The sequence below is a fragment of the Terrapene carolina genome, unplaced genomic scaffold, assembly GCF_002925995.2.
Source record: "Terrapene carolina triunguis isolate 2854851 unplaced genomic scaffold, T_m_triunguis-2.0 Scaffold211, whole genome shotgun sequence".
NCBI lineage: Eukaryota > Metazoa > Chordata > Testudines > Emydidae > Terrapene > Terrapene triunguis.
In genome coordinates, this window is record NW_020664562.1 from 35,071,168 (window position 1) to 35,083,715 (window position 12,548).

The 12,548-nt window shown below is 42.3% G+C and overlaps 1 protein-coding gene across 2 annotated transcripts in view; it reads left to right on the forward strand.

Annotated features, from left to right (window-relative positions):
• Positions 1–11,201, forward strand: part of LOC112115965 (prostaglandin E2 receptor EP3 subtype) — a 25,370-nt gene extending 14,169 nt beyond the window's left edge. Inside the window, exons 2-3 of one of the 2 annotated variants that reach the window (XM_024213213.2) lie at positions 5,520–5,717; positions 10,771–11,201. In XM_024213213.2, the coding sequence (XP_024068981.2) occupies positions 5,520–5,717; positions 10,771–10,812 (240 nt within the window). In that variant the 3' untranslated portion in view covers positions 10,813–11,201. Of the gene's footprint in view, positions 1–5,519; positions 5,947–10,770 lie in introns of those variants that run through there. The other variant, XM_024213212.2, reaches the window with a different exon arrangement.
• Positions 11,202–12,548: the final 1,347 nt, after the last annotated feature.

Here is a 12,548-nt window from a genome sequence, read left to right on the forward strand (position 1 = left end):
CCCGTCCTCTTTTTTGCTTGCTGAAATATGGTAACCCTACTCTTGGGCAATAGCTATACTTGAAAGGACCCCAAGGTGGTTGGCCTGGGAATGGCCAGCCATGCCACTTGGGCTGTCAAGTTACAGCTACCTGCTAGCTGTAGCCTGGTTGGACCCTGTGGTCTCAGTGTAATATTGGGCCCACAGAAATGCAGTTTCTAGGGCAGCTGGCAACGCTTTCTGGGCTGGCTAAACTTCTCATTGAAGCAGAACAATTCACTGGCCCCTGGAAATGCAAAAGTGTGTGTGGCTTAAAGATCTAACATGGGCACTTTGTCCTGATAACAGCAGCTTCTTAAAGCCAGTTGTACATCAGCCCCCAAAGCACTGAACACTGCAATGTGTTGATATAATACAAGCAGTTGTCCCTCTGCCCTTCTTTGTCCACTGTCTGTGTCCCAAAAATGCCAGCACCTGAGCAGGAGCGCAGTCTATGGTACAAGAAAGCAAGATATATCCCCGCAACACTCCCTCCCCCCAGCTGCTGAAAATTAGCAGGCCTTCTCTGTGTCAAGCTTGGCCAGATTTAGATGGCCACGTAGCTGTACCATACAATATCATGCATGTACTGGGGCAGTTCTGGGAACTTGGGGATGCATGATGCTGTTTCAAGCTGGCAGGGGAGTGAGGCCTAAATAGGATATGACCCACTGATTCACAGCAAAGAATTTACCAGCTTTTCTTGCAGTTCATTTAGTGCATTATTATTTTCTGTAGGCAGAAGCCTCGTGTCTGAAGCTGAATTTGGTGCTAATGTTACAGTGAGTGTATTTCACAAGCCTGAAGTGTTACACACTATCATATTTGGAATGTATTTGATTTCAGTCTGATTGGGGAAAGTGGGTGTATTTTTCAATAGGTTAAAAACAGAATACAAAATCATTCCTGACTAATTCAAACAGACTTGAAACCACCATGTTAATACAGAGTGGAGTCTATAGTCTGGAGTGGTGTTTTGATAAAATTATTATGGGAATTTTAACGCCAATTACACCTGTGTTTCTGTACAACTAAAGAATGACGTCCCGAAAGAGTGCTTTCATTCTGCTGTTGATTTGTCTTGATTACTGCTATTCAATAGCCAGGTAGTAAAATAAATACCAAATTAGCAAAAACAGAGATAAAAATTTATGATATATACAGAAAGTTAGCTTAAGAGGTATATGTCCTCCTTGATGTTGCCTAATTCCTTCAGGATTTTGTGTGCTCATAAAAGGGAGACTTGATGTTTTTTATTAGGAATGCAGTCCTCTTCCTACAGTTTGTAGGACTGGACCCTAGTTTTCAGTTATTAAATTAGGCTGCATCAAAGTTTTCTGTTATTAAAGCTAACTTGATTCAATCGTTTTGAGATTGGAAAACTCAAGAATTATAGAGTTATCTCTCTGATACTGGTTTGCATAGTTTTCCTTGCTATGCTGGACCTGATCCTGCTCCCCTTGAACAGGGCTGGTTCTACTGTTTTTGCCGCCCCAAGCAGCACGCCGAATTGGGCGGCATGCGCTTTTCCACGGTGGCAGCAATTCGGCGGCAGCTTCTGTCTTCAGCCGGAAGACAGAAGCCACCGAATTGCCGCCGCGGGCAGCTGAACATAGAAGCTGCCGCTGAATTGCTGCTGCCGCGGAAACGCGCGTGCCGCCCTAACGGCACACGGACTGCCCCCGCCACCCGCGGCGGCAATTCGGCGCGCTGCTTGGGGCGGCAAAAACACACGGACTGCCGCCCCTTGCAGATTGCCGCCCCAAGCACCTGCTTGGAATGCTGGTGCCTGGAGCCGGCCCTGCCCTTGAAGTCAAGCTATGTCTGCTTCCCCTTGTGAGTGACACTGGACATTGACTCTGGGGAGATTTGAGATATGCAGGAATTTGTGAAATATTTCTCATCTGACACCCTTGAGCGTGAGTTGCTATATCGAGGTCCAAACTTCCCCAAAGTTAAGGAATGTCCAGGGCAGGGGTTTGGCACATTATAGAGATGGGGGTGGGGGCAACTGTGAAATTCTGGGATGTTGGAGTTGGTTCATGACGCATCCATGTGTTGGCATCAGGCCTCTGCACCAGCTCCAGCTCCCAGGCAGCATGGTTCCAATGGAACAGTGCTGTTCTGAACGCCACAGCCCTAGGCTGGGACTCTTCTAATGGGGAGCTCCATAGTGCAAGGACAGGGAAAGAGGCATACAAACTGCAATGTAGCCTCAAGCTTCATTAAGTTTTGACAGTTTCCCTGCAGGGCTTCTCAGGGGGTGAATTGTGTCCCCTCTCTGGTCTCCTCCTGCTTCCACTTTGGACCCTAGATACACAGTTGATCCTCTGTAAATTCCAGGACTGGGACAGATGGTGCCATGGAAGAAGCTGATTCTGTCTTTTGCACAGGGATAGCCATGCATAAAGTGCACATTTCCATTTAGAACTCAAATACATATTTCAATATTCCCCATGCTGGGAAACAGCCTGGGAGTCAAGATACCTGTATTCAATTCCTGGCTTCATCCCTACCTTCTGTATGATTTTGGCAAGTTGCTACACTTATTATCTGATGTGCAGAAGTGCTTAGGGGACATAATTATGGAGTAGGCCCCCTCTGAGCTAGGTGCTGTGAAAATACATAACAAAAAGACAATCCCTGACTCAAGAAGCTTGCATCATCTCTGCGTCTCTGTCTCCCCTTCTGCCTCTGCCAGTGTGACCTATTTAGAATGCACTTTCTTCAGGGCAAAGATTGTCTTTCACCGTGTGTCTGCTTTAAAGTGTTGAGTATCTTAGTTTTTAATTACAAACAAGTACTGGGACATAGGCATTGCTCCATTATCAATTGCAATCCAAATGCCCTTGCAGAAACTTATATGCCAAATTTACACTCAGAAAGAATTTTTATCTTGTATTTATAGCCCCTAGAAAACAGTTTGTAATATGTTGGACCTTAGCTATAATGAAGCTATAATAAGTATCTCTGAAATGGTACTAAATATAAAAGCAGCTATGTTTTATACAGAAATCTCAGTGGAAAAAATCAGAAAGTAGATACCAGCTAAACCAGGGGCGGGCAAACTTTTTGGCCTGAGGGCCGCATCGGGTTTCGGAAATTGTATGGAGGGCCAGTTAGGGGAGGGGGTCGTGGCCCGGCCTCAGGACCCTTGCCCCATCCAACCACCCCTTCTCCCTGTCCCCTGACTGCCCCGGGAACCCCTGCCCCGACTGCCCCCCCTGCCGGCCCATCCAACCCCCCCTCTCATTCCTGACTGCCCCCCAGGGACCCCGCCCCATCCAACCACCCCTTCTCCCTGTCCCCTGACTGCCTCCAGAACCCCTGCCCCTGACTGCCCCCCGCCACCCCATCCAACCCCCCCTCTCCTTCCCGAGTGCCACCCGGAACCCCTGCCCCCATTTAACACCCTGTTCCCTGCCCTCTGACCGCCCTGCCCCCTATCCATACCCCCGCCTCCTGACCACCACCCCAAACGCCCCTGCCCTTTATCCAACCCTCCCTCCCCCCGCTCCCTGCCCCCTTACCGCACTACCTGGAGCACCGGTGGCTGGCGGCGCTACAGCCGCGCCGCCCGGCTGGAGCCAGCCACACCATTGCCATCGCGCAGCACAGAGCACCTGGTCAGGCCAGGCTCTGCAGTTGCGCTGCCCCAGAAGTTTGCAACCCCGCTGCCCAGAGCATTGCGCCAGCGGCGGAGCAAGCTGAGGCTGCAGGGGAGGGGGAACAGCTGGGGAGGGGCCAGGGGCGATCCTCCTGGGCCAGGAGCTCAGGGGCCAGGCCAGGAGGATCCCGCAGGCCGGATGTGGCCCGCGGGCCATAGTTTGCCCACCTCTGAACTAAACCATAGAAAAATAAATACATATTTGACATCCTTCAAAATGTGCCTACTAGTTCTCAGAATTATATAAATTATATCAGAACATGAACGTATCACAACACAGAGAGCCTCTCACCATCTTTTTTTCTGGTAATTAATGGATATATCCTGGGAAAACAATAGACAGAGAGAAACTGTGGTCTTGTGGATTAAACAAAGGACTGGGAAGCTGGAGTCTATTTCTAGCTCTGCCTCTTTCCTGTATAACCATGGGCAAATGAACTAAACTCTTATTGGCCGTCATTTTCCTCTCCGTAACATGGGGCTAATGATGCTTCTATGTTATGAGATTTACTTCATTAATGTCTATAAAGCACTTTGAGATTCTTAGATGCAAAGGGCTCTTGAAGTGCTAAGCATTATTTTGATTGATTTTATGATTATATTGCAGTCTTCAGTTGATAAGTCTTTAAAAGCCACAAACCTTGTGGCAATTCATAAACCAACAGGGAAAATTGATTTGCCAAGTTCAAATGTCTATTTGTGCCAACCATCTCAATAAGCAATAGCAAATAATGCACAAATCTTATCTGACACCCCCAAGGACTAAGGGGATCACTGACACATCTCTATGATGGTGCTGTTAGTCTAGCAGCTGGCAGTTTGAAATACAAGTGTTAGGACTGCCCTGGAGTACAGATTTTCTAAGAGATAGTATGATTGAAGATCTTCAGCTTCTAGGCTGCTTTCTCTACAAATTAATGGCTATTGTTTTATTTGGGGTAGATAGTGGTAACACATCAAGAAAAGCCGATCTACTGATGCAATTTCTTTTGACAGCTGCCGGACATGTTATAGTAGCCAGAGGCATGGCCACTCTGGCCCCATTTTGGGTGGTAGGTACTGTAAAAGTGAGGTTTTTACCCACGAAAGCTTATGCCCAAATAAATCAGTTAGTCTTTAAGATGCCACCAGACTCCTTGTTGTTTTTGTATGGGATATGTCGGTCATGGAAATGCTTGCATCAAGTATGTTTAAATGCCCATGATTTTACAATTTGCCTACCTTTTCTCAACCACACCAACTAAAATACTTAGGGGTCAAATAGTCATGCTTATCATTCTTTGTACCTTATTAACTTGTATTATATTGAAGTTTCTTCTCTCAATATGAATTATCCAGCTAGATTTAGCAATATGGGTAAGGGTGGAGGTGGCAGAATGAGCTCTTTTAATTGATTTCCCAAGCTCTGCAACTTCCTCGTCTAGATCAGTCCTTCTCCCACCAGTACAATTTCATCTAGCCTTCTGCCACGTCCCAAAGATGGGAGATAACAGGCTCCTGGCTGATATCAGTGCCAGATATATTGGATCAAACCAGTGGACAAGGTGGAGTGTAAGATCTTTATCTCCCCCCTCCCCATTACTGCTGTGACCTGAAGCACATCCTGCACGCAAATCCACACAACACACAGAGCATTGTATGTAAGGCCTCTTTGAATGAAGTTCACTGGGGACATCCTTTATTTTCCATGATCGTGGTTTGATTTGAGGAAAGTAGCAGGAGGGGATCAGAAGATTCTAACCTGATGGGCCCCTCTCTCATAAGACATTTCTGCCCGAAGAAGTATGGATGTAGTTTATTTTTAATGATACACATTTTTCTCATCTTTTCTTAGATTATGATGTTGAAAATGATCTTCAGTCACAAGTCGGTTGAACGCTGCAAGCCATCTGACAACACAGTTCAAAGCATAGAACTGCAGAAAGAATGCAATTTCTTCTTGACGGCTGTTCGCTTGGCCTCTCTAAACCAGATCTTGGACCCCTGGGTTTATCTGCTATTAAGAAAAATTCTCCTCCGAAAGTTTTGTCAGGTAGCAAATGCTATCTCCAGTTGTTCTGATAATGGATGGAAAGGGCAACCTATCATGTTAACAGATGAAATCAGACAGACAGCAGCATGAAAGAATATTGATACACCTTGCATGCAAATTACTTTTGACAAGTAATCTTAAGCCTTACTGTGAATTTGGGCATCTGTGGCATGCCGGTGTCTCCACATAACCAACTGCAGTATAGTAGTACTTTTGAACGGACATAGAATGCCAGATAATTATGTATCCGGTTTGCTAACAATACATAAATATAAACAAAGGAGTATGTTCTATTATTAACAGTTACCTAAAATTCTGGTCTCTTTACGATCCATAGCTAAAACCATTCAAGCTAAAGAATGACTTTTTTTCTGCTGTACACATCATGTTTTCTGGGGATTTTTCTTTCTTTGAAGGAGAAGAATCAATAATTTTTATGTCAGGTAACATTTGAGACACAGATTCAACAGCTTAAGTTATTGAAAAGACTCATTATTGCACTTAATTTTGACTCTAAGCTTATCTGCTAGATCCAGATATTATTCCTACCTCCTTTTTTGGGGAAAATGCAAGAGACTTGAGGAAAAAAATAATAGGAGTCCTTTCCTTTCTTTAGATTTCAGTGATTTGTTAGAAGAATTGCCAATGTCATTGTGTATAATAATGGTGTTCTCTTTCAAGTGCTGAAAGGCAGCAGGAGTTTTATGTGCTACGTGGGCTTACCATGGTAATTACTGATTTTTAGTGAATGCAAGAATAAACTCACCTGCCACAAAGGAGAGGGGGCTTTGGGGAACCGCAGAAAGGTACAATCTACCTTTTTTAAAAAAAAATAAACTTTGCACTTTTTTTTACAAGTAATACCTACGAAACACCCAGGTTAGTGAAGCATTGTTTCATGCTATGGTGATGTAGTCTACCTTAGCTATTCACAGTAGATATCCCTTTCACATAGCAAAAAACTCACCCAATACCTTCAAAGAGCAGCTTTATTTGTGAAGGTCATGATTCTGGGAACAGAAAGACCTTTCAGCTACCCTCTGGTGGTGGGCACACCACATACACAGCACCACTTTTTTACTTAAGCACCCTAAGGGTGGGTCACTCACAATATGAAATATCAGCCAAGAAACAATAGATTTTTCCTAAAAGCCAGCTTTGAGAAACATGACAGCCTTGGGATTTTTTTTTCTTTTTTTAAATCAAGCCCCATTGTCAGCAGAGATTTGAGTTGGAGGATCTCATTACTCAGATCTTTCTTTGAGTAATTTTCAGGTTGGATTATAAGCACTCACATTTCTGCTGAATTGTTTGAACATCTTTTACTAACTCCCTTGTTTTCCTCCAGTTTTTCATGGGCCCATAACCTCTAACCTGTCCCATTTAATGGCCTCCTTTCTGGATTAGATCTCTATGAAATTGTTTGCAAGAATATACATGCCAAATTCTGGTCTGTTACACACAAATGCAAGCTTGCTGAGATTAGTGGAGATATATTTTCTTAGACCATATCTAAATTCAGCCATGGAATTTCTATCGGAGTTAAAGGAGGTTTGTACATGGGATTGGTACAATAACTGTATTTATATGTTAGAGTATGAAAAACCATTGGGCAGATAAGGCCTTTAAAATGGCATAATTGTACTTAATAGCAATGCATAATCGAATGGAAAAAGTAGCTCTCAAGTTCAAACATAATTTTTGATATCACACTAGTCTGTGATTTGGTAATGAGCAATATTAGAAATGTGCTACTGTAAATACTCTTGCAGGTAAGTATAACATTCATGGACAACTAATCTTCCCTCTGTAGGTACACATTGAAATAGCATGAAATATGAAAATCCGAGGTGGCAACCAGAAAGCATTTGGCTAATCGCTTTTTATGTCCTTGTGTCTAATCATCACCATAATGACAGACAAGAAAGAAAAGTAACTGGAGTTAGATTGGCAGTTAACATTGTATATCAAAGCCTCAGAGGTGATTACTTTTAATGTGACAGCAGGACTATGACATCTCAATGATAAGTCAAGAAATAGTGTAAATTACACTGAGGTACTTTGACATTTTGTAATCCACTGGTTTTACTTTAAATCTACTTGCCTTCTTGTTCAGTTTCACAGTGACACAAAATAAACATGCTTATTCGGCCCATATCTGTCTGAATAAAGAAGAAATCAAGGACCTCATCCAAAGCCCATTGAAGCCAATCAGTCACTAAGGGGTAGGGTTACACTGCAAAAAGAGATGTGCTATTAACACGGGTTAAATTAGCAGTGAACACAAGACAACACATCTTTTAACTCGTTAGCAAGTCGAGTTAAAGCCGATAGGGGAGCTTGGGAGACTGCTCTACCCGCTGGGCTATTGGGTATAATGTGGGCACCTCCACCTTCTACAATTTTTTTTTCTTTCTTTTTTTGCAAGAAAGGGCTCAGCTGACTTGGGTGCCTAACTACAAAAGAGAAGTTATGGCTTGAGTCCTGTGTGAAGGAAGGCATCTCTCTCTGGTCAGTGGGGTGCTTAAATCCCTGTGAAGGGTGGGACTTAGGCTGCACCCCTGTCCTCAGCATTTCCTATTGGCTAGTTTATGCAGCTCCCTGCTAGTCAGGGTACTGGCTTCTTAGAATCCCTTTTAGGCACCTTACTCTCTTCCTACATTGTGCTTAACATGGGTTTGTGAATTCCACTGAGCAGCAGGGCACCAAAAAGTTAGATGCGGTAACACTCAGCATTACAATGCCTATGGCCTCCTTGTGAATTTAATGCTAAGGGTCTGAGCCTCCTCCTATTGAAATCAATGGGTAATTTGCCATTAGCTTGGAAACAGGACACTGAGACTCCTAACAGTAATGTTTCTTCTACATATTGTAGTGGTAGGAGAGAGGGTAATGACTTTATGATAATAAAGCAAGATGTAAACCCAATTTAATCAGCATATTGCTTGCGTCAGTGGAAAACAAACCAGTCAGCCTGCAAGGACAGAGAGAAATAATCACAAAAAAATGGGTTCCCACTTTGAATGTAAAAGGTAGGAGAGCAGCAGTCTGCAAATAAGATTTTGATTAGCCCATGTTCATGGTAATCAGTCTTAATAGTTTGGCTCTAAGCTAAAATGTGAAGTCACCTAGAATTTACTAATGTCTTTTGCTGTTTTTGTTTTGTAATTTATACCCTGAATTAATGTGCCTGTTCTAAACTTGTTTTTTTATTAAGTGTAGACTTGGTTAATGGTAGAGTTGTTTCTTTGTGTTCATCTTGTACTTTAGCGGGTTATATTAGAGCTGGGCCAAACAGGTTTAGACAGGTTCTAGTTCCTTTGAGGTTTAGGTACCTGACCAGGAGGTTAATTCAAACTACTTTCCACACTTATAACTTCCCTTGAAATGAATGGTAATAACAATTGAGGCTAGTGAAAGAAAGGGAAATGCCTTGCTAACATTTAAAAAGGCTTTCAGCTACTAAAATATCATTTAGAAAAACTCCTGTATAGTTCCTAAATCCTCATCACATACACCTGTAGGAAGTACAACTCCATCAAATGTTTTGTGGCCTTCTGTAGCTCACTCTGATTTTCTTGTTTTCATTCGTGGTATTTTAGGAACAGCTGTTCACCAGCTTATGTATCTCTAAAGCTAGATAGCTCCTCGGAAAAATAAAACAACTCCTGAATATGTAACAGATGTGCAAAACCCGCCAAATGAGACTAATTAACCCAAGATCTATGATGTGCCCCGGTAACAGGCCAGAGGACACATCTAACAGCAGTCTAAGTGAGGAAGGCAGCATGTTTTGACATCAAAAGTATATTTTTCCAGTTAGCAAGTCTCCCTTCTGGTTTGCATGCTTTTTGTCTGGGTATTTCTATCTTAGCCCATTTCTGTGATGTCCCTCTTGCAAAAGTTATGTATTATATTCATATTAATGTGCCTATCATTAAAAAGAAGGCTGAGTCAGGAATAGTTATATAAATAGATCATTTACAAATGAACGCTGCTCTTAGGACACTACTTAGACTAATGTGATCCAATAAGAACACTGTCTTAATAATTTAGTGTCAAAGCTAAGATGGAACCAAAGACACACCTTTTAAAAGCAGAGCCATTATTCTTCAAGGCATATTAGGATAGTCAGTTATGCACATCCATACAATATGTCTTAGAAGACATAGAGCTTAATTCTGCTTGGACATGCACAGCTCAGTAGGTTTGCACTAGTGCAAAAAAGAGTGGAATTTGGCTGATATTCTGAAAATCTGAAACATACCCTTCAGCTACAAGAGGTTTACACCAGTGTAATTGAGATCAGAATTTGGCATTCATTGCCTTCTAGGTAATAGAACAGAATACAATAAACTAGAACTACAATGTCCTGGCCAACATTTGCAATCTGAATAAAACAAGATCTACTGTCCAACACTCTATAGGAGATAATGTTGAGTACAATGACCATATGTGCCTACACAGCGTCTGCCCTACGAGTGTCTAGAGCTTATTACTGGTAAGCGCTTTGGGAAATAGTGAGAAAGATACTGTATAAAACCAAATTATCCCTTACTCTCTTTGAAAAAAGTGCCATATTCCATTTCATGCCAAAAGACTGTTATGTTCAAAGCCTGTTTTTCTGTTCAAGAGATTAGCCTCGTTCAGTTTATGCACATTAGCTGTTTTTCAGAAATCTGCCCCTTGTAAAGTGTGTCAGAGTGACCTCAATTATTTGAGTGAATTGTGCTCTGCTGGACTTTTCAATCAATAGCTGAACAGCAGCATGTTACAATAGGATCCAATGTTCTCTACCTATAGTGTAGCAAGGGTGCAAAAAGTCTATGAGATTGAGTAATTTTTGTCCTAATATCACCACTGGGAAAACATTAGTTTTTCATCTAGACTAACAATGAGATCTGCAATGGCAATATAAGAACTGCTGAAATGTAAAGATAGTATAAACTAATTGTTGAAGAGAGCCAGATATGGGCATTATAATGCTCAGAATAATCTCATCCGTTTGCACTCCTGTTATTAAAACAGTTCCTTTATTTTTTTTTTAATTTAGAGAAAAGGGGGATCAAATCTGTCTTTGGGTGCAGTAATATGAAGAAGAGCATTTTATAAAACAAGAAAGTATGAGAGATTATTTGCATCTTAGTTGTTTATACCAAAAGAATTTAAGCACTATTTGCCAGGCATGGCCGATATGACATGACTGGCAACTGAAGCACTTTCTTAAATGAATTCAAAGATCTTTATCAGAAATGTAATTATTTGTTTTGTTTTCCCATTTATCTGGGTCGGTGGGGAAGATATTTTTGCTGTATCTTTTTGCAGATGCCTTCTATATTATTCTAAATGTATGTAAATTTCACTACAGTAGTATTTCAAAGATCCATTTTGATAAAATGATGTACTTCTGTCAGAGACATTGTGGAAACGGTGGTGTATGGTGGAATTCTTTTGATATAATTTTGTTGGCATTCAAAACACAGCCTGTTGGTGTATTGAATGTGTATGTGTTGTATTTGTCAATGCAAAATAAATATTTAAAAGTTCAGCAGAATAACTGGTCTTTATTTCTTGATGCCAACTTTTGCCTGCAACGTTTTGATACAACAATTTCAAGTAACCTTCTGCAATTGGCTTCAGTGTGAGCACTATCTGCTGCTAAATTTTTAAACATCTTGAGCCAAATTCTGTGCTGACTTCATTAGGACTGACTGCAGAGGTTTAAGTACAGAATCTGGCCTTTTTTGTGGGCCAGATTCTGCCATCCTTATGCACACCAAGCAGTACTTCATGCCCACTGAAATCAGTGTCACCATTTGCAGAATAAGGTAGTACTATATGTGAGAGAGGATGGCAGAATCTAGCACTCTATCAATAGGTTAGCAGCACATTTGTATATCTTGATAAAACAAGATACCTGATTTATAGCATTTGTGTTTGATGTTGTACATAACTATCTCGGTTGTTCACCTTACCACTTTGGGGGATCACTGTAGCATATTTAGACAGCTATGGTGACATTGATAATTGCATGCAGAATGGCTCATCGTATGTGTTTTTATTAGCAATGCTGAAGAGGCTTTCACCCTACTGTGGGCTAAGAACAGCTGATGATATTGGTATGACTCTGCACCTGCACTTCCTTGTTAAAGGTAAGAGAAGCAACAACAGATCAGAGTCTATAGCCCACAAAGATGTGGCCTGTGAATAACGGATGAATAGTGTATCTAAGGGCTGGTCCACACTAAGCCCCCAGTTCGAACTAAGATACGCAACTTCAGCTACGTGAATAACGTAGCTGAAGTCGAAGTATCTTAGTTCGAACTTAAAGGGATTTACCGCAGGTCCACACGCGGCAGGCAGGCTCCCCCGTCGACTCCACCTACTCCTCTCGCGGAGCAGGATTACCGGCGTCGACGGCGAGCACTTCTGGGATCGATTTATCGCGTCTAGACAAGACGCGATAAATTGATCCCAGAAGATCGATTGCTTGCCGCCGAACCAGCGGGTAAGTATAGACGTACCCTAAGAAGAGCAATCTTTGAACTTTGTGATGAACAATTTGAGCAGCTGGCAGGTAGAAAAAATTCCCTTTCCGTCTCACATAAAGTGTTCCCTGTCTTCTCAGTGTCCGGTAGAAGGAGTTTCCATAGGGTGGCAATTGGGCAAGAGTCCCAGATGGACATGTCTGAGCAGCTGTCTGCCTTCAGATCTTACACCCGTTGATTACTGCTAGTATTACTGGATATGTGGAGGGCCCTACCAAATTCATGGCCGTGAAAAACATGTCCCAGACCGTGAAATCTGGTCTCCCCCATGAAATTTGGTCTT